Source organism: Vipera berus, assembly GCF_964194415.1.
Source record: "Vipera berus genome assembly, chromosome: 1".
NCBI lineage: Eukaryota > Metazoa > Chordata > Lepidosauria > Squamata > Viperidae > Vipera > Vipera berus.
The window spans coordinates 140,911,018-140,935,526 of record NC_138202.1 but is presented as its reverse complement, the minus strand read 5'-3'; the positions used below and the strand labels follow the sequence as shown (position 1 = coordinate 140,935,526).

Genomic DNA, 24,509 nt, shown 5'->3' with positions numbered 1-24,509 from the left:
AGTATGATTTCTTTGCCAATGGAATTCAGTTCAAAAATCCAGCTGATCGGATCTCGTAATACCAGACTTCCCGGCTAGATGATCATCTATATGGATTGAATAAATAGAAAAGATTCCATTCAAACCCTTCCAATAGAATTTCTTCCCTTCTGAGAATGTACTAATAGCCCAAAGAACCCAGAAATGCATCAAGAGCAAGGAGTACTTAAGTCATCTGAAGAAGAAAATGAAGAAAGCCTTTAGGCTGACATGAACAAACAAAAATAAAATTGAAAATATATTTACTTCTGAGCTTTTTTTTTTTAATGGTAAAACAAATTTTGTTCTCTGCTTTCCTCCTCTAGAAATTATTTTCCAGCCTGCAAAAGAAGCAGAAATATCTATCACTTTTATGTTAAAGAGTAATGAATTATATGTTTACATGGGCAAGATCCAACTCAGCTTCTCTTCCTTTGGGATGATCATTGGATAATAACAACTGAATGCTAATAAATGTCACTTCTCTGCAGCTTATATACCTTTGTTCCCTTTTCCCCCCTCTCCAATTACATTATTATGATCAGTTAATTAATATGAAATCCTGCAGAATAGGAAACCATACAATATGTGAATATAAGGAAATTTATATTATAAACAAACTTCAGCATTACATTTTTAATTCTAGCTCCTAATCCTTGTGCTGCTAACAGTGGCAGAGGTCCTTGCTCTCATATGTGCCTGATAAATCATAACAGGAGTGCTGCTTGTGCATGTCCTCATCTAATGAAACTGGCTGAAGACAAAAAGGCATGTTATGGTAAGTTTCATACAGTTTATTTTCCTAACTTTTGCTTAAAAACAAGAACAGAGTCTGTAGTGCCATTTACTGATAATCTTGATGGTAGAATCTTGCTTCGTGTTAATGAATGGATTGCTTGAATGTATTTAGCTTGTGAAGATTTATTATCTGGGGTTTTCCCCCCTTTTTACTGTGAATATAGTGTGGTTCATAGAGGTTATCTTCCCAAAACAGGGAAATTTCTAAATGGGAAAATATCAAATGATGATGCAAGTAAACTATATAATGAAAAGCTTCCTATTAATTTAATCTCTACCTTTCTTCTTTTGAACTCAGTATCATTCTAGGAGTCTTATAATGCAGAAGATACTAAAACAATTCTTTAAAACTATAATAAAGGCAGAAATGTGAATTAATTCTCATGTATTTAGTGTTTGGGGAGAAAAATAAAATAAAACTGCTATAATGCTTCATTATCAAGATATACCAGGGCAACATGATATATTAACAAATATATTATTTTCTTTGAGATATAAACAATTGGATAAAAGCAGTATTGATCCTTTTATATAAAATTTCCAACTTCAGAATAGACAACTTTCCACAAAATGTTTCCACTCATCTTGGAGATAGGAGCTCATTATACATATTCTCTTGTATTTGTTTTTGTAGCAGAACACTATCCTTACTTTCTCGTTGTTGATTATTTTCACCGGAAAATTATAGTTACATTTTTCCATGTTCCATATAGTTTCTCTCTTATACTTTAGCTTGTGTTTCTTTTTCCTTTTTTTTTAAAAAAGAACATATATTTAATTACTATAAGGACTGATAAAGTAAAGCAATAGTCCACACAATTCAGAGTACATTAAATTATACATAACTATTGTACAAAACATGAAACCCGCAAACTAAGTCAGCTGAGTGACCTTGCAGCAGCCAACTCTCTTATTCCTTATTCAGTCATTTCTGAAAAATGCTGCCAAGAAAAGTTCAGGAACTTTTGCCAGGAGTCCAAAATAACCTGAAGGCACAACTTTCAAACATATATGTGACATATAATTAATTCTACTATTAAGTTTCTATACTTTAGTTAAGAAATATGTAAATATTTTAACATGTCTATCAAAGCAAAAACATCCATTTGCAATTTTCTTATATTCTTGTACTTGGAGCACAAATTTATACTTTGTTTGAGAAAAACTATACAAAACATTTTTTTCCATACATGAGACCAGGAATTAGAGGGAATATCGTAGGGAGGTGACAAGTGGGAGTAGGAGGTAAGGATGATGATAATTTGGTAGTAGCTCAGAAGAAAACATAAAATGACTCGATACATTAATTATATCTGGTTCCTATCTGATTTTAATTTGATTAAGAAATGTATAAACACATTTGATTTTCTAAGTCAACAGGCACCCTGCAGGAATCCAGTTCAGTGGCCCTCATTTTTATTTGGATTTGATGTCATTGGTGTAAACAATAAAGGTCAAATGTAAAAAAAAACCCAAAAACCCACCAAAACATTCTTGTTCCAAAACGCACCACACCAAAGCGACTCCTCAAGGTAGCTTTTCACCATCCTTTTAGAGCAAGGCCATGGATTTTATAGGGCTGGGGAACTATATTTGGAAGATCCCATTGCATCCAGTACAAGGAGCATCTAACAGAAGCAATAGGAACATTTCATATACTACTTTCATATGAGAAATGTATGTATGTATGCATGTATGTATATTAAGGTAGAAATTTTCTAGTTATTTTTGTACTCCCTTTCAATATAAAGGTGAGGAGATTTGTCTTTTTTTTGAAGGAGGAAGAAAATTCTCTCCATCACATACACACAAGAAGATCGTAGGGTGAGGGCCAGGTAAAGAGCTCCCCACAAAGATCGATTATAGCAACAAAAACTACAAGTGAAGAGCCAGAGGCAGTTTGGGAAAGGACGCTTGGGATCTACTACAAATCTCAGCATTTCACTACATTGTTGAATAACTCTCTTTCGTTTTGTTAATTTTGCTAAAAAAAAAAACTTTTTGGGGGAAGGGGAATGCAGGATTCATTGGAGAGATTAAAAAAACTCAGTTGAATCAATCAAGATCAGCTTTCACATATCTGAATCACATTTTGTTTCAATCAGTATATTTTAATTTATTTATTTAATACCAGCAAAATAGCTGAATTTTATTTATAGTAAGATAATATCCTATTATTTTGTTCTATTCTACAAGTTTTGTTCACATATAATAGTACCAAATAAGTTACACACTTGCATATTGTATTTTTAATACAGATAGTCTTTGACTTATGATCATAATTGAGCCCAAAATTTCTGTTGTTAAGCAAGACAATTGTTAAGTGAGTTTTGTCCCATTTTATGACTTTTTTGCCATAGTTGTTAAGTGAATCACTGCAGTTGTGATGTTAGTCACATGTTAAGTGAATCTGGCTTTCCCATTGACTTTGGTTGTTAGAAGGTCGCAAAAGGTGATCACGTGACTTCAGGACACTGCAACCATTATAAATATAAACCAATTGCCAAGTGTCTGAATTTTGATCATGTGACCATGGGGATGTTGCAACAGTTGTAATGTGAAAAAGATAACTTTTTTTCAATGCCATTGCAACTACAAATAGTCACTAATGGCCATAAGTTGAGGACTACCTTTATGCAAACTTAAATATTATATATATTGTTATACATAAAATTGCATTTCATTGCTCTGTATCTAAGAAAATCACATCTTTCTTTTTTTTATAGAAATGAAAAAGTTCCTTCTTTATGCAAGGCATTCAGAAATAAGAGGTGTTGACATAGAGAATCCATACTTCAATTATATAACAGCATTTACAGTTCCTGATATTGATGATGTAACAGTTGTAGATTTTGATACAGTGGAAGAACGTTTATACTGGACTGATGTGAAAACACAAACTATAAAACGGGCCTTTATTAATGGGACTGGCTTAGAAACTGTCATATCACGAGGTAAATTATGTACTTTAGAAAGCACTATTATGTATATTTAAGAAATAATACATAAGTTAGCTTTCCTCCCTAATTAACATATTAACTGGCCATGTGTTGAGCTAAGCTGGCTATTGTTAATTGCACAAAAAGATTATCTTAGTTATGCATTACATATTTAAGCTTCCTCAGCAATTATTAACAATACATCCTGAATTATTGTATATAAAGCTTCCTTAGCAATAAACAACAATACATCCTGGATTAAAATTCTTTGGCTTGAAAACTGCATTTTTGCCACTTTCTTTCCCTTGTACCTACAAATAGATTTCATTTTGATTAGATATTTGTTTTTCTCTCAGAAATCCCAAGATATGGGATGGCCAAGAAATAAAGCTGTTTGCTATATACAGTTTTTCAAAATCATATTTCAGTTAAAATTGATAACCTCATTTTCTAAATCTAAGGTGCCTTTCAAAAGCCTTTAATTTTTAAGCAATTTGTTTCATATTTGATCATCTTCTGTTAGAATGCCATCATGAAGTCTCCCAAAGAAAATTAGTAATTATATATGGTTGTATCCAAATCTGTCCGTCTGATGTTATAATATGTGACAATGACCTTTGGGGTGGGGTGCTGCCTAAGGAATGATCACATGAAGGGACCCCAGCTGCATAATAGGCAGGGGGAAAAAAACCTCATACAGGATCCTCTATAATTTATTAGGATGTAAAAAAAAGAGATGGTGGGAAATTTGTACTTTTAAATTTACATAAAGTAGAATTAGCTCATCTGATCATGTTTCCTGTTTGATCTATCAGGGAAATCTGATACCGGCAAAGAGAAGAGAAACTGCTGATTAAATACACCCCAATGCCCCTTCATCTACTGAAACTTTGAGCCATAAAACCTAATCTGGTTTAGCATATATAATCTGTACCACAGAATCTTGCAGGAAGACCACGAAAGTACCAGTATTCAATATAACACTTTTTTAATCTTTGTTGTCCAGAAACCGATGTACAAAATAATGTAGTCTGCATGTAGAGTAGTCATCAAAATTAGTAATCGTTGATTTATTATTATTTTTTTTTAAAGACTATTGATGCTATTTAAGGTGACAGCTATCTCCATCTTAGTTCTGCTGAGTGCAATTGAAGTATTGCCTCTTTCCTCAGACATGCATGTCTTCCGACAAGCTTTGTTTAATGTCTTCTGGGATGTCCTGTTTTAGAAGCACTCTAAAACTGTTGTCTTTCCATTTTCTCTACACCAGGGTTATGACCTCTTCATTTGAAATGAACTTTTCTCATATATATTTTTTCTTATTTAACCTTAAAATGACAGATTTTAGTTTAATGTTTCCTCCTCTTCCCATCCATATTTTGAATGAGCGTGAATAAAGCACTGAATAAACAAGTATTTGTGTAACTTAAGTTCATTAAAATTAAAGCTTGCATTTGTTGAAATATGAAATCTAGTCATATATTTCCTTGAAAATGCATGTTCCATAGATTACAGTTATTACAGATATGTTACTCAGTATAGTTAGGGCTAGGGTAGAGTGCATTATCTATGAAATATATGTCTGTTTCAAGGGCTTTTCCAGGTTGTATCTGCATGTTGTGCATTTCTTCACCAGGAGACTTGTAACTTATGTGGTCAGTGCATGCATATCCATAAAGATGGAACCTAGGCAAGGTCTTAAAGTGGCCATGCTAAACCTCAGTGCTCTTTGGATATTTTGGACAACCCAATATTCACAATCTTCATTTTGCTCTTCATGCTTATTATGAATACTTTTGTTCAGTCCTATATATTGTAGCATAAAAGCTACAATATGAATTTAAATAAAATTTGTATTGCAGGCATCAAATTACATGGGGTTCAGACAGCATATAAAATATTTTCAGCAGTAAAGACTAACTAGTAGGACAGTTTGGGCAAATAGATTTTTTATATATATTTTGCAGATATTCAAAGCATTCGTGGACTGGCTCTGGATTGGTTATCTCGTAATTTATACTGGATTAGCTCAGAATTTGATGAAACACAAATTAATGTGGCTCATTTAGATGGCTCTTTAAAAACTTCAATTATACATGGAATTGATAAACCACAATCTCTTGCTGTTTATCCAGCTAAAGGGTAAAGTATTATTCCTATCACTACAGCTTTGGGATAGTAAAGAATGTGCATTCTTTAAAATATAAATTTATGTTTGCTTGTCACGTTGAATACTATTTGCACTTTGTTATATAATCTTGTGTTAGCCACCCAGAGTCATGTGGCAATTGGGCAGCTATATAAATAGAAGATATATAAATACATAAAAAGAGAATTTAGTGAATTCTATCTTCCTATAAGACAAATCTCCATGGAGTACTAGTATGGAGACTCCATTTTCTAGGAAAAAAAGTTACATACGTGTGTCAAAAGAAAAAAGATATAATAAATTAGACCTCTGTGTATCAATTGTTTGTATGGATAGCTATTTTATTTTTAGGGAATTTTGCCTCCATGTGTGGGACAAGTTGTAATTTTTTTCCTGATCAGTATTAGAACTACATTTTATTGCATGATTTAAAATATTTTTGATATTCCAGTATTAATCACAATCCGGAAAAGGCCATGATACTATTTGTAACCCTCTAAAGAAAATTATGATATTATTATATGACCAATACTAAGTATCTTTGGCTTCTAAGAAATTGCATTCCTATCACTGCAGTTTATTTTTGATACAGCATAACATTAAAAAATAAACAACATATATTGTCATTCTTAAAAATTTAATTAAAAGTATTCTGTTCCAATTTCCAGTTAGAAAACTCAAAGGTTAAATATATTTTAAAGCTAAAACTTCACATATGTATATTTTAATGCATTGTTTTGTAAATTAATGCATCTTATTATTTAGTTTATGTAGTGCAGATTTGGTGATTATTCCCAATACATGCTAATTCATGATTGTTCTTTTACTAGATTTAGAAATGATATTCAATAAGAATTCCATACAATTTCTAATTGAGAAATGGTTTCAGGATGGTAGAAGAGAACCCATTAAAGCTATCACATTATGTTCATTTAATAATTTGGGGAAGTAGGAGATAAAAAATCATCAGCTCTAAAGCCCTATATTTCCCCCATATATCACCCATCCACAAAACTTCCAGTCTGGTGCTAGAATCATAAATTTCTTTCCAAAATAATAAATGGGAAAAAAGAAATGGATGCCTCCTGCCACAAGTTATACAATGTGGCTGCCGTTCCAGAATGGAGTGTCTTCCTTTCCATAATAAGATAGGATTACTTTGTTAATATGCTTAATACAACAGTATTTTATATCTATTTTCATTAAGGAAGCTTTATTGGATTGATGGGAACACAATTAACATGGCAAATATGGATGGCAGCAACAGTAAAATACTACTACAGAATCAAAAAGAACCAGTTGGTAAATATTGCTATAACCTCTCTCATGTCAAATTGTTTTGCTATATATAACTCAAGATATTGTATCTGTATAGGTATTTGACATAATGTGCACAAAGTAAAGAGGCATAGACGATAGCAAATACTTTGGCTTTCATTTTTCACAGAGTACTAGAGTGCTGGAATTTTCATGATTCAATTCACTCAGTCACAATCTGATTTATTTGTCTTAGTATGTTCTATACATTCAACTATATAATTTATAGACCACGCTTTACCAATGGACTGTGGGTCAGATTTAATAAACCAGGGTTTTAAAGCCATAATTTAATGAAACTTGTGAACCAATCAATTCAAATTTGTGTTTCTTTAGAAATGTACAAATTAAGCAGACATTTGTAAAGGAAGTGTCAAGGTATGGATGGTTTGGTTTGGCTTAATTTATTATTATTATTATAGACCAGAAATAACTTTAAAAAGAAGATAATAAAATAGTTATCTAAAGAAAGTTTGTTGCATTGAAAATGGAACACCAAAAAAACATATAAAATTATATATGCTTTGGCATACTATCTTTGTTAGTATACTACCAAAGCAAACAGATCATTTAATTATGATACATTAAACCTGGTTTGTTTTTCTTTCAGAAATGAGACAACATAGTATCCTGTGTGTTTTGCCTTTAATGACTTTGATTTTTTTTAACTTGTGCTGTTTATGTGGGTTTTATTGTGGCCTATGTTTTATCTTCTGTTTTGTCTTTTTAATAGAATGTTTGTGTGTGTGTGTGTGTGTGTGTGTTTATGTATGTTTGAAGTTATGAGGCTTTTTTGTGATATGTTTGTAAGAGGTTCTATTTATGTGACAAATGATTGTGAGGTGGATTTAGGGAAATAGTTATGGACTTTCATGCAGGTGTATATTTTCCTGCATTTTTTTCTCTTTATTAACATAAGTATTTTGGTGGTAGTTTTGGCTTATCTTACAATTTGCCTTTGGAGTCTTCAAAATTTGTGAATTGTGTATATGGAAGAATTAACCATGGCAAGAAGGCTATTATTAAAAAGAGTGATTTCAAGGAAAAAGAAAACAAGAAAACAATTTACTTCAAGGAACAATCATTTTAAGATGGTTTTGCATGGCATTTTTGTAGATTATTATAAAGCTTGGGTCAAACACAAAAGCAAACTCAAAATATTAAAGAGTGTTAGCCATTAACACTGAAAAAACATGTTAAAAAAGGCCATAGTTTCAACTTGTAAAATATTGCCAAAAATATAGGATGGGTTCATATGTAAAAAACAAACTATAATCAGGCAAAAGAACTCTTCCTTTGTATTACATGTATATCCCATACAATTAAGTGTTCTTCATTGATGGACTTGAGGGGAAAATTGGCAAAATCCTATAGCATTTCATACTCTAACACTGAGTACCCCCGCTGTATTTTCAACAGATTCTAAGAAATAACAAATATGTTTAGGACATATATTATTACATAATTGAGATTTATTATTTCAGTCTTCTTATCTTTACATTTCTCCCTTGCATTTCTTATTTCCCTTATTTCTGTTCACAATTTCTGGCTATTAATGATTATGACTTTTGTCTTTTTTCTATTAAAAGATTTTAGCAATTTACCTTGTCTTCATTTCTAATTTCATTTTAGTTGCTCCTTTGCAAAATCATTTGACTATGTAAAATTATGGAATTTTGAATTATGAATAGCAAGCATTCTAATTTGTAGACCAATTCTGTAAAACACAGCATTATGTACTGAGGCAGATACACTTCTAGAATTGATCTTAAAAGTGTTATTTCAAATTAAAGGTAGGTTTGTGAAAAGTCTACAGGCCAGGTATGAATAATGTTTTAAGAGTCATAGACCACAGTTCATCTTAAAATTCCAAAGGATTGAGGGAGATCATCTTGTTCTGCAGCAATATCTTTAGTAACTGTAGAAGTGTATTTGGGAATACTTTTTTCATATTTGGAAAAGTTAAGTGTAAGATTTTGCTATTTTTATCGCAGATTTGAGTTATAGGAATTGAAGTAAGTTTGGAAGTGGTGTTTTTATTTTTACTGTTAACTCCTCCCCCATTCAAATGTAAACATACTGTGAAAGTCAGCCTCATAAATAAAAATCTGGGGCCATTTTTTAAAATGTTTAAAGTTGGGAATAGGAAAAGCAGGTGTGGCTTCCAATTCTCATCTCCATTTGTTGGCTAGGATAAAGGAAAAGAAAAAAAAATCCCATCAAAACTGAGGACACTGGTTACAGATATTAGTTGTAGTTTCAAGGTGTTAAGAACTACAGTTGGAGAAAATGGTTTGGGAATTGCTCACTTCTGCTATACACAAACTATTCCATTATGTACCTGGTTTCATAATGTGCCCTTAATAAATGTTAAGTCATTATTTGTTGACTAAACGATAGTTGACTGGGTCCACAGATTTCAGTAATGAATAATTATGGTTTATAAGTCACAGTCTTTGGATTCACACATGGAATAAGTCACATTAAACCTTAGCATAATTCATTCAATCAGCCATAAAGCTTTGCCTTAAATTGTGAGAACATTTGTTAAAATAACTTGACTTGGCTGATAATAAGGGAGGAAGGAAAGGTGACTTTTTAAAAATTTGCATATTCAAAAAAAGTACTGCAAAGTAAAATTCATTTCAGTAATATGAAGTCTCCCCTGAATAGTTTTACCACTATTCACTGTATTGCTTTTTGTAAGAAAATATTCAGCAACTGACTAATGTATGTTTGCCTTTTGCCTATTGCCTTTTAAAATCCATTTACTTGAAATATAATTGTATTACAATCTTGTCAGAATAACTGCTTGGCATTTATTAGTATGTACTGCTACTCAGTGAAGAATAATATTCTTCAAGCAATTTGGCTCAACAAATTTTGCTTCTCTAAAATAAAAAAGGAGATAAGTACAGCATTTTAAGCTTATATATTGTTAAACATTTCTCATTTAGATGTATTCTTTGTTACCAGAGGCATTAAGAACCTCAAACAAAACATGTGATTGAATTAATTAGTAAGCAATGTATTTAGAATTCAATATCTTAATGAAAATGTCCCATTTGCATTCAGAGATGTTAATCCCTTCCCCAATATTTTTGTTGCTTAGATATTTTCATTTGTGCACATTGGTTTATTAAAGTATACAGTTTATTAAAATATACAAATGGCAAAACCTATGGGAAAGAAATTACAAACTAACAAGGGCAGCTACTTACAAAGAAAATGTATATAAAATGTTGTATAGATGGCACTTACCACCTGCAAGATTAGCAGAAATTTTTAAAAATGTATCTAGCAATTGTTGGAAATGCAGACAAGATCCAGGCATGTATTGTCATCTTTGGTGGACATGCCCTAAAGCAAAGACCTATTGGTCAAAAATACATAGGTGACTAGAAAATGATAGGAACACATGTAGACTATAAACTGGAATTATTTCTTTTAAGCATAATACCAGAAAACTATGATAAGAAATTGTATACTTAATACTACATATATTAATAGCAGTGAGAATTATATTTGCTCAATACTGGAAAAATGAAGAAATACCAACTGAAGAAGAAATAATTAAGAAAACTTTGGACTGTGCAGAAATGGATAGGCTTAAATTGAAAATGAAGGGGAAGCAAGACTCAATATTTTCAAACATGGGAATTTTTTAAATAAATGGTTAGAAAAACAGAATAAAGGGTAGGAATGAAAACTATTATTATTAATGCTAAACACATAAACGCAGACAACATGTTGCTTATTAAATATATTGTTACCGTAAAAATTAATAAAATATACATAAAAATAAAGTATATAGTGAAGATAACAAACCTTTATTAAAAAAATAAAAATAAGTAAATAAGTAGATAGATAGATAGATAGATAGATAGATAGATAGATAGATAGATAGATAGATAGATAGATAGATCTATAGTTGCCTATGAGCAAAATGATACTCGTGGGATAATCACCCTGGAGGAAGAGAGACTGTTTTCATATTTCTCTTTCCCTACAACTTGTGAAATACTGATGTAGTTGGTTGAAGATAGTTAGAATCAAATAGATTGTGACATAAAGGGTGAGACGGATCAATCAGTTGCATTCATCTTGCCTTAATACTTTTTCTGGATTCCAGTTTCTTCTGTGAAAATAGAGTGTCTTTGAATTCTCAGAACAAATATTCTAAATTTAACTCACTGTCTCATGATAACAACATGAGGCAACAAGCATTTATCATGGTTTCATAGAAAGGGTTGTTCTATAGAAAAAAATCTCTCTCAGAAGAATCTAAATGATTTCTAAATTGTGGATATAAAATATATGTTTGGTTTATTTACTGGCTAGAAACGTGCAAGAAAGTAGGCAATCCTACTGGATGCACCCAGTATCAAAATCTGTACTTGCGTAAAATTGTAAAAATTAAGATTAAAAAAGGAGTAGATAATATTGTGAAGTTTTGGTGCTCTCTGTCACAGTAGTAGATGAATGCTGACAAATTATAGTTTTATATACTGTAGAATTATGCCCTGCTCTGTAAGTTTCTAATCCTGCAGTACTCCTATATACTAAATTGTAGTGCCAGCAATTAATATTACACTGTTATGTAAGTTTTCTGCAAAACAGAATTAAGTTACCATAACACCACATGTCATCTTAGAATTTTATTGTATTATAACTCTACATTAACTTTGAACCTTTTTAAGGCAAGTGTATAGCTTCAGAATATATAACAATCTATACAAGTTTCCCTAATTATTAAGTTAAAAATAAAATAAAATGTGTAATTCTGATTTTTATTTTCATAACTTCCCTAATTACTATAGAACATCCATGGAGACTTGGGCTATCAGTGGCTAATAGGCCTATGCAATCATTCAAAACAGGCGATCATAAACCAATGGGAGCTTGTACATGGCAATTTTTGAAGAAACCTGCAAGGCTTGAAAAAGACATGAATGTTTTAACCTAAAAGTTGTAGTACTTATTTACTGGGGAACAGGAGGACAAAAATGTTGTTACTTATTTTTATGCAATAACCAGGAAACTTGTAGTAAAGGTAATGATTGGATAGAAGGTGAACAATCAAAATTGAAAAGAAAAAGAAAAATTAAGAAAGTATTAAAAAGTGAAACCCCAAGAACAAAGGGAAAAAATATCAGTAATATTGCTTGCAATGTTTAGTAAAGAGGGCTCATCTGTCCCAAAGTCCTTTTATAGCTATATAGGAAAAATAATAAGTAAATAACACAAGTTATTTTATTTTGATACTGTTCAGATTTTTATTTGCTTTCCATCAATGTATTTTGCTGTTGTATAAGCAAATATGAAAATATAAAAAATAGAGTTAATATATTGACATTTCTGTAAATATGATTCCTGTATCTAAAAATGTGTTTCAGGTTTGTGCATAGATTATTCAGAGAATAAACTCTACTGGATCAGTTCAGGCAATGGAACTATAAACCGATGCAACTTGGATGGTGACAATTTTGAAGTAATAGACTCAATGAAAGAAGAGCTAACCAAAGCTACAGCCTTAACTATAATGGGTAAGTGAACATATAAATTAACATGGTTCACATCCAATATTTAACCCTCTTGATGCACTTTAATTATCAAAAACGTATCAGACTCTTCCATTAAAGTATGTTGTACCATATTTTTAATATGAATTTTTGAAGCCAGCATTTATATTTTGTTTAAAAATACTTTTATTTGTTTATTCATAAGGCTCCACAAGGTTCTACTCAATCAGGTAGGACAAGAAAGTTTGAAGATTGTATGATTTGGGGATTCCATGATTCAGTTAGGGATGCTCTTTTTCTACTGTACAATGGAAATATGTGTATCAACATATATGCACATATACAGTACTTCTACAGTATCTATTGCTGTCTTTATCATTGCTCTAGCTTTCTAAAAAATCTTTAACTATGTAAATAAGGTGGCTGATATTCATTTTTAGATAATTAACAGATCTAGAGCTATGGCTCATTATTATTCATAGTTAAATATTAATAGTACAATTGCTTGTTATTTTATGTAAATGATATGAAAAACCAAAAGGAAAAGGTAAAAAAGAAAGTATAATTAAAATAGAAGAATATAATAGTATAGCATAATTGTTAAAATGATTTCAAAGTAGCATCTCTGTAGTAATTATGGTTGATGGTACTGGAAAGAGAGGAGATATTCTTGCTGAAGATGGAAAAAGACTAGGAAATTCTTAAGCAATGATTAAATAGTAGATTATCTTATATCTAACTATATGCATTTACTTTTGTCATTAGAAATAATTTAAAAAGAATATCTTTTAAATGAATACCTTTAATGCAGGTAGTCCTTGACTTATGACAACAATTAAGATCAGAATTTCTCAGAAGCTGGCTAGGAAGATCATAAATGATGATCCTATAACCCTGGGTTGTTGCAACCATCATAAACATGCTGGCTGTCGAGTGCTTTAATTTTGATCACATGACCATTGCAATGTGATAGTCTTAGACACAAGGACCAGTTGTAAGTCAGCTTTTTTCAGTGCCATTGTAATTTTAAACAGTTGGTAAATGAATGGTTGTAAGTCAAGGACTACCTCTACCAATTTTGCTTGTTATTATACTCTGCTTTCATATTTATTGGATTAATGTGAAATAAAATCCACTTTTATGGTCAAGTAACTGGCTAAAATAGAAAGTAGAGAATATGGTTACTTAAACAGATCTAATCCTGAGGACACAAGAAATTAGTTGCTCAGGTTTATGTAGTGATTCTAATACATTTATAAGAGATCTTGATTCAGGATAATCAATGAACTGGCCAGGTTTTACAGCTGATACAAATTATTTAGAATGTTGTAAACCAAACAGATTAAGTGATAAAGATTGTTAGGAAATGGATCAAAATAAAGTATTATAATATAATAATATAACCATTTTTAAAATCTTAAAATGGATACTTCAAAACATGAGCAATGCATAACATCTTGCCCAAATTCATTATGGTATTGAAATGTTTTTCCTGGGAAGAAAAGTACAATATTCAAGACTTTCTGATTTACAAGTAAAAGATGCAATACATAGCATTATATTTGATATGGAAAAAATAGATTTGGTGATAGAATTTGGAATTTCAAGACATCTATTATTTCCTAAGGTTTGTGTGACTGTAAGTCAGGTTTACAGAGAAGCTGGTTAGGTTTACTGATAACACCGAATTATTTCAGGGGGAGGCTGGTAAACAAAAGTGAAGTATATTCATGGCCTTGAATTATTTATAAAAATAATAAAGGCAGGATAAAAATCTAATAAATAAATAAAGAATAATAAACAAATCAAAAATAATTTATCTCAAGCGAACGAATATAAACATTAGAAGTAGTTCAGTGTAAGTGTAATTGATGCAGATTGCAGGGAAAATTCTAACTTTATATGCATGCTGAATTGACTTGGTAATGATGATCATTGAAAAGTATCTGGTGGTCATAGTGGATAGCTTGAATTAAAGTGTTAGCCACTGTGAAGCTACTTTAGGTGCTGATGATCATTAGGATAAGTTTAAAAACAAAGTTGTCAGTATCTGATACACTTAAAACAAATATTTGATATGAGCATACTGGAATACAATCATTGCTTACCAAAAATAATACTGAAGTACTGCAAAATATATAGAAAAGAGAAATTCATGATGGACCTAGAACAATTCCTTTATGGGTAGAAAATATGTGATTTAAAAAAATAATAAGAAACAGATGTTTAATTAGATATTTAAATGTGCTACATCTAATGTAGAACAAATAGGTTGCATTTTTATAGAAATAAATGGATTTAGGAGCTCTTTATATACAATCTTTAGGTTCAGCGGCTCCATAATACTAAAAACCAACTGACAGGAAGCAACAGTGATATTGTGTCCTTGTGACATCTGGTTGGCTGGGTGTGAATTAAGATGCTAGAACAAAAGGACCTTTGGTCTGATACAGTATTATTCTTATAGTGTATTCTATTCTTATGTCAATATAAGCCATATTTCATTTAAGTACAGTCTCATGATTTGTATTAATCTTCATTCTATGTAATCATATACTTATACAGTCTTTATTGTTAACATAAATCCAAACAACACTAATATTTCATTTTACCTCTTAGTTTATCTCACACCAACTTGATCAGTAATTAAGGATTGTAATTAAATATAGTCATAAACCTGGGAATAATTATATCAGTTATAACTCTCAAATCTTCCAAGGACTGGTAGAGTGGAAACAGCAGTCCTGCATGTAGCATTGGTATACCATTGCATGTCATGGGAGATTATGCTATTGGTGATTAATTTTGCCATTTTTGCCCTGATGTTTATGCATAGTAAGGTGTTAGGAGCAGTGTAGCCTGTCCTCTAATGCAGAGGTCCCCAACCTTTTGGGCACCAGAGACCGGTTCCATGGAGAGAGGTTTTTCCATGGACTGGAGGGTGCATGTTTTTTTGTGCTGCCTGTATCTTGTGGATGGGGCTTTGTTTGTTTGTACGGCCCAATTGCTGGTATGCCGCAACCCAGTACTGGTCCACATATCAGGGGTTGGGGACCCCTGCTCTAATGCTCCTCTGAATTTTCTATTATCCCCTTCACAATGTTGGACCAAGATAATAGACAATAAATCCAATACATTTATATTTAAAAAACATCACTGGAACAATATTAGGATCTCTGGTTGAAGATCTATCTGCTAATGCCTTACCTTTTATGATCTCAGAGTTGCTATTGAAATAATGTTATGTGATACATATTGGTTGCTATTCTTTCTTGCAAAATTTTCTTTAACTGGCATTTAGTATAGGTCCTTGTTATCTGTTCCTCCGCTGGACAACAACAGTTATATTTTGAAAGAAATATAATTGTAATACATTGTGTTACTATATGTTTGTGAAGTTATATGACATGTTACATGTGGACTAGTCTTATAGACAGTCCAGAAAATTTAATAACAAAGCAAAACTCTTACTAAAGCATTAATTGTCACTTGGTATTAAGGTCTTAGTCCACCAACTTTATGAAGTCTTTGCTAGTTGTCAGTTTCCAGACCCAATTTAAAGTGCTGGTATTACATTATAAATGAGCTAGTTTGAAATAGTAGTTAAAGGGACAGGCTTGAAACTGGGAGAACATGAATTCTAATCCCATCTTTGACATGAAACTGTCTGGGTGACTTTGGGCCAATCTCTTTTTGAGCCATAAGAAGAAGGAAATGGAAAAGCATTTCTGGAAAACTTGCCAAGAAAACTGTAGGAGTTATTTCAGGCAGTCAGCCATTATCTCAACACTAACTTGAATGTAAAAACAAATAAAAAAACAAACAAAAACAAAATATTACCCTATAAGGCATTTAATGGCTTGGATTACTGTTCCAGAACATATTATTCTATACCTTCTATTGTAGAATAGAATAGAATAGAATAGAATAGAATAGAATAGAAGAGAAGAGAAGAGAAGAGAAGAGAAGAGAAGAGAAGAGAAGAGAAGAGAAGAGAAGAGAAGAGAAGAGAAGAGAAGAGAAGAGAAGAGAAGAGGAAAGGACCTTGGAGGTCTTCTAGTCCAGCCCTCTTCTCAAGCAGGAGAACATATACCATCTCTGACAGGTGATTGTCTAGTCTCTTCTTAAAAATCTCCAGTGATGGAGCGCCCACGATTTCTGGAGGCAAGCTGTTCCACTGGTTGATTGTCCTCACTGTCTCAAAGTTTCTCCTTAATTCCAGGTTGCTTTTCTCTCTGATCAATTTCCAACCATCATTTCTCATCCTTCCTTCTGGTGCTCTAGTGAACAATGTGACCTCGTCTTCCTTTTGGCAGCCTCTCAGATACTTGTCTCCCCTATTTCTTATTTTCTTTAGACTAGCCAAACCCAAGTCCTGTAGCCATTCTTCGTATGTTTTAGTCTCCAGGCCTTTGATCATCTTAGTTGCTCTTCTCTGAATTTTTTTCCAAACTCTCAACAGCTTTTTTGTGATATGGTGACCAAAATTGGTTGCAGTATTCCAGGTGTGGTCTTACTAGGGTTTTATAAAGAGGTACTAATACTTCTCATGATCTTGATTCTATGCCTTTGTTTATACAACCCAGGATTGTATTAGCTTTTTTGGTTGCTGCTGCACACTGCTGGCTCATAGTCAAGTGATCGTCCACTAGCACTCCAAGGTCCCTCTCACAGTTACTGTTTTTGAGCCAGGTCTCATCTAATTTGTACTTATATCTTTGATTTTTCCTGCCAAAATATAAAACTTGCTTTTCTCCACACTGAAACTCATTTTGTTGGATAGGGCCCATTGTTCAAGTTTGCCTACATATATTTGGATCCTGAGTTCATCTTCTGGGGTGTTTGCTATTCCTGTCAGTTTGCTGTCATCTGCAATTTTGATGAGTTCCCCTTTAATTTCCTCATCTAAGTCATTTATGAAGATGTTGAAGAGTACTGGGCCTAAGATGGAACCTTGTGGTATCCCACTGCTTACTTCTCTCCATGTGGATGTAGTGCCATTGAGGACTACTCGTTGAGTCCGGTTTGTCAGCCAGCTACAGATCCATCTGGTGGGGTAGAACAATGGCTAATGACCTTCTTTTACCAGTCTACTATAGAGAGCGTCCTCTCGCACTGTATTGTGGTTTGGTATGCTGGCCTGACAGCCGCAGATAGGAAGATATTACAGAGGGTGGTGAGCATAGCACAAAACATTGTGGGCTGTTCCCTGACACCACTGTATGACATTGCCAGGGCTCACTGCCTTGGAAGAGTGAGGAAAATTCTCAGGGACGACTCACACCCTGGTCGGTACCTCTTTACTCTCCTACCATCAGGTAGGAGATACAGGAGTATAGCCAGCCGTACCAACAGGCTCAAGAACAGCTTCTACCCATGGGCTGTCAGGCTCTTGAACGGGAAATAACTTTATGTATGATTGACTTGTGAGGCCGGTATGTTGTGTGCAATTAGCTCACATGGTGTAATAAGATGGTGGATTTGTTGCCACTGTGAGTTGTGGGGGGAGGGGTGGCACGAAGGGAGGCTCAGCCAATCTCAATGTATACATGGTTGTACTTTGACAATAAAGGTTCATTCATTCATTCTAGCTTACCAAGCAGTAGATTCTGGTCTACTTTGTCAAATGCCTCACTGAAATCTAAGTAGACTACATCCACAGCATTTGGCTGGTCTACTAGTTTAGTCACTTTATCAAAGAATGAAATAAGATTGGTTTGGCATGATCAGTTTTTAACAAACCCATGCTGGCTACTGGTTATGACTTTGTTTGCTTCTAGTTGTTCGCAGATCTGTTTTTGATTATCTTTTCAAGGATCTTCCTAGGTATTGATGTTAAACTGCATGGTCTGTAGTTTCCTGGGCCTGTTTTTTTCCCTATCTTGAAGATGGGAACCAAATCAGCCCTTTTGCAATCCTCAGGTACTTCCCCAGTGCCCTAGGATTTATGAAAAATGTGGTGCAATGATTCTGAGATAACATCTGTCGTGTCCCGGTGATTTATATTCGTCAAGGTCAGATAGGTGTTCTGTTACCATTTTCTTGCTTATTTTAATTTTTGTTTATAGTATGTCTTTTGCAGTGGTTTTTTTTGGTATGTTGGGCTATAGTTTCTTTTTGTGTGAAGACTGATGCAAAGTATGATTTAAGCAGCTCTGCTTTCTCCCTGTTGTCTATTATTTCCTTGTCATCTTCTCTCTTTAATGGACCTACAGTTTCCTTGACTTTTTTCTTGTTAATATATTGGAAGAAACTTTTTTATTGTCCTTGACTCTGCTGAAAGTCTTTGTTCGTTCTGAGCCTTTGCTTTCCTGACTTCATCTTTGCATGTTCTGGCTGTCTGCTGATAATTGGCCTTAGTTATGTGCCCCTCTTTCCATTTTTTTGTATTTGTCCTTTTCATTTTTCAGTTTGTCAGAGAGATCTTTGTACAGCCATCCTGGTTTCTTCTTGAATTCCTTGTTTTTCTTTCTCAATGGTATTGTGCTGGTCTGGGCTTTTATGATGGCATTTTTCAGTTTCCCATGCTTCTTGGGGTGTTTTACCCTTTAGGATTTTCATCCATGGTATCTTTCCTAGGTTCTCTCTGAGTTTGTTGAAGTCAGCTCTTTTGAAGTTTAAGACACTGGTTGGATTGTTTTCTATTGCTAGTGTTTGCGTTATATTCTATATCACTTCTTTCTATAACCCTCTATCACTTATTTTCTATTTGTAAGGATTAAGTCCAGTATAGCTTCATGTCTAGTTTCCTCCTCCACCTTTTGGGTGACAAAGTTGTCGACTAGGTTGGTTAGGACTGTTTGATCTCCTGCTCACAGCAGAGTTTGTCTCCCAGTTGATAGCTGGATAGTTGAAGTCTCTTATTACTACTTTGGTATGTTTCCTACTATGTTTGTTAAGTGGTTGGCAAAGAGTTCATCTATTTCTTCTGATTGGTTGGGTGGCCTGTAATATATACCTATGGCAATGTCACTTTTTTCCTCTTTTATATTGACCCATATACATTCTGGAGAGATTTTATCTTTGATCATGCACATTTCTGTAGATATGCAGTGTTCTCTTACAAATAGTGCAACTCCCCTCCTCTTTTTGTAGACCTGTTTCTTTTGAACAATTTGTATCCATCCATTAGTCTATTCCATTCATGGGTTTCACCCCATCAGGTTTCTGTTATGCCAACTATGTCATACACTTCATTGTGTACTATTGCTTCTAGTTCACCCTGTTTGTTCCCCAAGCTTTGAGTATTTGTATATAAGCATTTAAGACTTTTATGCCTGTCCATAGGTATGTTTTTCTGTATCTCCTGATTGTTGTTTGAGTTTTCCTTTTTCTCATCACTCCTACCTCATAGTTTGATTTGTTTTCTTGGGATTTGTGATTGGATTTGGGTTCTAGAGATTCTAGAGATTAGTCACCCTTCCCCTCAGTATTAGTTTCAAGGTCTCCTGATGAATTGGTCCAGTCTTTTTCCAAGTACATTTTTGCCTGTTTTCATGAGGTGCAGCCCATCCCTTGCCAAGAGTCCTTCAGCTAGGAAATGCAGTCCATGATCCAGGAAACCAAAGTTTTCTTGGTGATACCAACCCTTTAGCCAATGGTTTATTTCTAAAATTCTTTTTTCTCTCAGTGGGTGTTGGACTTTCATTGGGAGTACTGATGAGAACTCTTAACTTTATTGCCTAATTGTTTGCAATCTCTCACTATTGTACTCAGGTTGTTATGTCATCCATGCCAATGTGGAGAAGGAGGAATGGGTAGTAATCTGTAGGCCTAATTATTTTGGTTAGTTTGTCAGCCACATCTTTGATTTTGCTCCAGAGAGACAACATATCTCCCTGGATTGTATGTCCCGTCTGCAGATGGATAATTCTGTTCCTTTGAGGATAGAATCTCCTATTGCCAACACTTGCCTTCTTTTTTTGGGAGATGCAGTCTGGAGTGTTGTTTTTTTTTTGTTTATCTCAGGTGTTTTTGTTGATGTGGCTTTTTTAGGGGTATTTGAAGTTGTTTCTTTGCTAGGTGTCTGCATGTTTTCTTTGAGGGGGCGGTTGTGGGTCTGCATGTTTCCATTTAAGGGGAGAAATCAATTGCTCAGTTTTAATGGGGCTGCTTCTGGTTGAGTGGGATTGGGCAGAAGAGGTTTGTTTTTTGTATGCTGTTTCTTTGAGTATTGTGTTTCCTTCTTTGTGTGACATACCTCCATTTGTCTTCCTCCAAGGGTTTATCAGGGAGTTATTTGTTTGTTATTTGGTTCGGTTTGGGTGGAGCTTTCTTTCGTACGTTGGGTTGCCTCTAAGTTCCTAACTTTTTCCTGTAGTAGTTCACATAATTTGCATCTAATGCATGTATAGTTTGAGTGTTCTTTGGGCATGAGCGCATACATGGAACATGTACTGCATACCATACTTGTTTCACATGTGGGACCCAGTGACTCAGTGGTTAAAGACGTTGAGCTTGTCAGCTGGAAAAGCTGACAGCCCAAGTTTGAGACCCAAGCACTGTGTGACAGAGTGAGCTCCCACTACTTGCCCCAGCTCCTGCTCACCTAGCAGTTCAAAAACATACAAATGCAAGTAGATAAATAGATACCACTTCAGAGGGAACGTAACAGCATTCCATGTACCTTGGCATATAGTCATGCTGGCCACATGACTATGGAAATGTCTTCAGACAATGCTAGCTCCCTCAGCTAAGAAACAAAGAGGAACACTACTTCCTAGAGTCAGACACAACTGGACATGGGAAATCTTTACCTTTACCTTTTCTTTCACATGCCTTCCCTTGCAGACTTAGAGTAACCAGCTATCAGAGAGTAGCTTCTTAGTTCCATCCACAAAGTGTCATACCTAGCATAGGTTACACTGTTTTAAAGCAAAATGTTTTATTCTCTTTTTAATCAAAGTGTATGTATTAACTTTATTTATGGTCAAGCAGCAGATGCCATATAAACATTATAGGTAATTAAGAGGATAATTAACTGGAAGAGACAGGAAAATTATTTCACAAACTAAGCTAAAAAGTCTTTAGTATTCACCCCCCCCAAAAAAAATTAATGTGACAATTTTTTTAACTTTAATTTATATTACTGTTTATTTTAGTTATATATATATTAATTACTACCTTTTATTGTACAGTTTAGTTGTTAGAGTTTTATTAGATGATTTTAATTGCTTGTTATCTTGTAAAACTGGATCTGATAAGCAGTTTAAAAGTTGAAATAAATAAATGAAGGAATAGGAATTTCAAGTAGGATCTACTAGGTTAAATGAACAAAGTAGGAGGTTCTTTTAACACTAGAGTAACCTTTTAACCATAAAATGAAATTGAGAATCCATGTCCTAACTTTGACAGCAGTTTCTAGTATAGATTTGAATAATAGTATACATTTTTTTTATCTGCTACTCAGAATATTACTGTGTTTCTTTAATAAGCCTAAACAATGTATCTCAATATTGTTCACCAAAATTTTACAGAATTCTAGGATTTGCCTACTCCAGTATTTGAATAATACTGGTATAGTTGTCAATATAATCACCTTCTAACTTGTACTTGAAACATTTTCATTCAGTAAATTAGAAAATTGTACACATTATTGAAGTATGTTATTTCACTGTTAACTCTGCAAATACCATTTCTGTACTCAGTAGAAATTTGAGGGTTATAAAGGCAGAAACATATGTCTATGTGAGTCTTAAAAACAGAACTATATCCTAATTTATGTGTTTGTATTGTGGATGTAAGAAGAGTCATATGTGCTATTTTGAGTGGTTGTGCTATAATAGAACATCACAGGGACTGGCTTTTTCTTCTAAAATAGAACCAGTCGTTTCAATGGAATAAGGAATTATTTGGAGAGAGCAGAATGGTTATGAAAACTAGATGCTGAAAATTAAGAGAAACAACATATTGACTTTGAATAATATTTATGAATTATTTTCCATATTTGGAATTTAAAGTTATAATCATGTTTGAGAGCCAGTTTGGCCCAATGGTTAACATTCTGGATTGGGAGTTGGTAAATCTGAGCACTAGACCCGCCAGCTGGGTGATTTTGAGCCAATCAGTCTTTCTCAGTCCTAGAAAGAAGGTATTTAAAAAATGACTTCTAAAAATGTTGCATAAAAATTTGCATGGACTTCTCAGTCCCAGAGTCCAGACTGACATAAAAAGTCTCCCTCCCCCTCAAAAAAAAAAAGGAACAGAAAAGCAGTCCTCAATTAGCAGCAAGGTAAATTAATATAAGCAACTTACAGCTTCATGCTACCTGTGATGGCCCTACATTAGAGACTGCAATTTTGTGTGTGTGGGGGGGTCACTAATGTGATTACAGGTAGTCCTCAACTTGCAACCACACTAGAATTTCCATTGCCAACCAAGGGGGTTATTAACTGAGTCATGTCCAATTTTAGGACCTTTTTTTGCCACAGTTGTTAAGCAAATCATTGCAGTTATTAACTGAATCACATCATTAATAGAATCTGGCTTTACCCATTGATTTTGTTTGTCAGCTGGAAAATGGAAAATGGTGATCACGTAACCCCAGGACACTGCAATCATTGTAAATATATGCCAGTTGCCAAACACTCAAATTGTGATCATATGACCTTGGAAATGCTATGATGGTTAGATGCGCAAGGATGGATCATAAGTAACTTTTTTCAGTGCCATTGTAATTTTGAACATTAACTAAACAAATGAATGTAAGTTGAAGACTACCTGTATATCCTTTTTTTTAGCAAGGAACAACATAAAACTCCCTCCTTGCAGCCATTAAAATATATAAAATCATTAAACTTATAATGCAAAACTAGACAGATAAAATTATTAAATAAATCAGCCAATAAAAATAATTCCCAATAGATCAAGATTCAAAAACTTGGTGGTAGAGAATTGTTTTACATTCCTCCTATGTGTCAACAGGGAATGCCCTGTCCTTGGGAACTAACTCTTCCGTTGGGTTGAAGCAGCAGTCTTGGGAACATACAACTTACCTTGCTGTCTCAGATTTATATAGGGGCAGATTCCATCTGGAGTCGCTAGTTTTTCAAGTAAGATTTTGAGCTATGAAGGAATTCGCAAGTAATAACCCACATTTTAAAGTGTGCCCAAAATCCTAGAGATAGCCAATGTATTAACCAGAAGAATTGTGTCCTACTATTTTTTTCACCAGTCAAGAGATAACTTATCTAAATAGTCTTCAAAGAGGGCTCCAATTAAGTGTTTTTGCAGTATTCCAAGTACAGCATAAATGACAACCAGTGGTTATGATTCCAGGAACAACTGCATTTGGTGCATCAGGTGAAGCTGGGCAAAGGTTCTCCTATTTATGGCTTTTGTCTGCTTCCAGATCCTAGGTTAGGATACAATATCTCATGTTTGGCCCAAGATTGTGATCTAGAAGTATTGCCAGCATTCTGCTGGTATCCTACCCAGAACCAATGGATCACTTCTTCAAGCGGCTTCATATAGACTTTAAAATTGAGGAAAGCACTGAATCCTAAGGCAAGGGTCCCCAACCCCTGGTCTGTGGACTGGTACCAGGCCATGGCATGCCAGCAACCGGGCCGCACAAACAAGGAAAGCACCATCCACGGAAAAACTTCTCTCCATATAACCAGTCCCTGGTGCCCAAAAGGTTGGGGACCTCTGTCCTAAGGCATTCTATATATGTGGCCAGGGTTACAACCCCACTTCTGCCCATGCATAAATCCAGACTGTTAATGGTCAAGCAACCTGCTTCAGCCAAGGTTGTCTGTAACTAGA

General features: G+C 33.8%; 1 protein-coding gene across 1 annotated transcript in view; it reads left to right on the top strand.

Annotated features, from left to right (window-relative positions):
• Nucleotides 1-24,509, top strand: part of LRP1B (LDL receptor related protein 1B) — a gene marked incomplete at both ends in the record, with an annotated part of 948,262 nt that overhangs the window by 731,110 nt on the left and 192,643 nt on the right. The window contains 5 exon segments of the mRNA XM_081314549.1: nucleotides 665-796; nucleotides 3,543-3,770; nucleotides 5,723-5,897; nucleotides 7,112-7,206; nucleotides 12,618-12,767. Of these exon segments, the coding sequence (XP_081170675.1) occupies nucleotides 665-796; nucleotides 3,543-3,770; nucleotides 5,723-5,897; nucleotides 7,112-7,206; nucleotides 12,618-12,767 (780 nt within the window).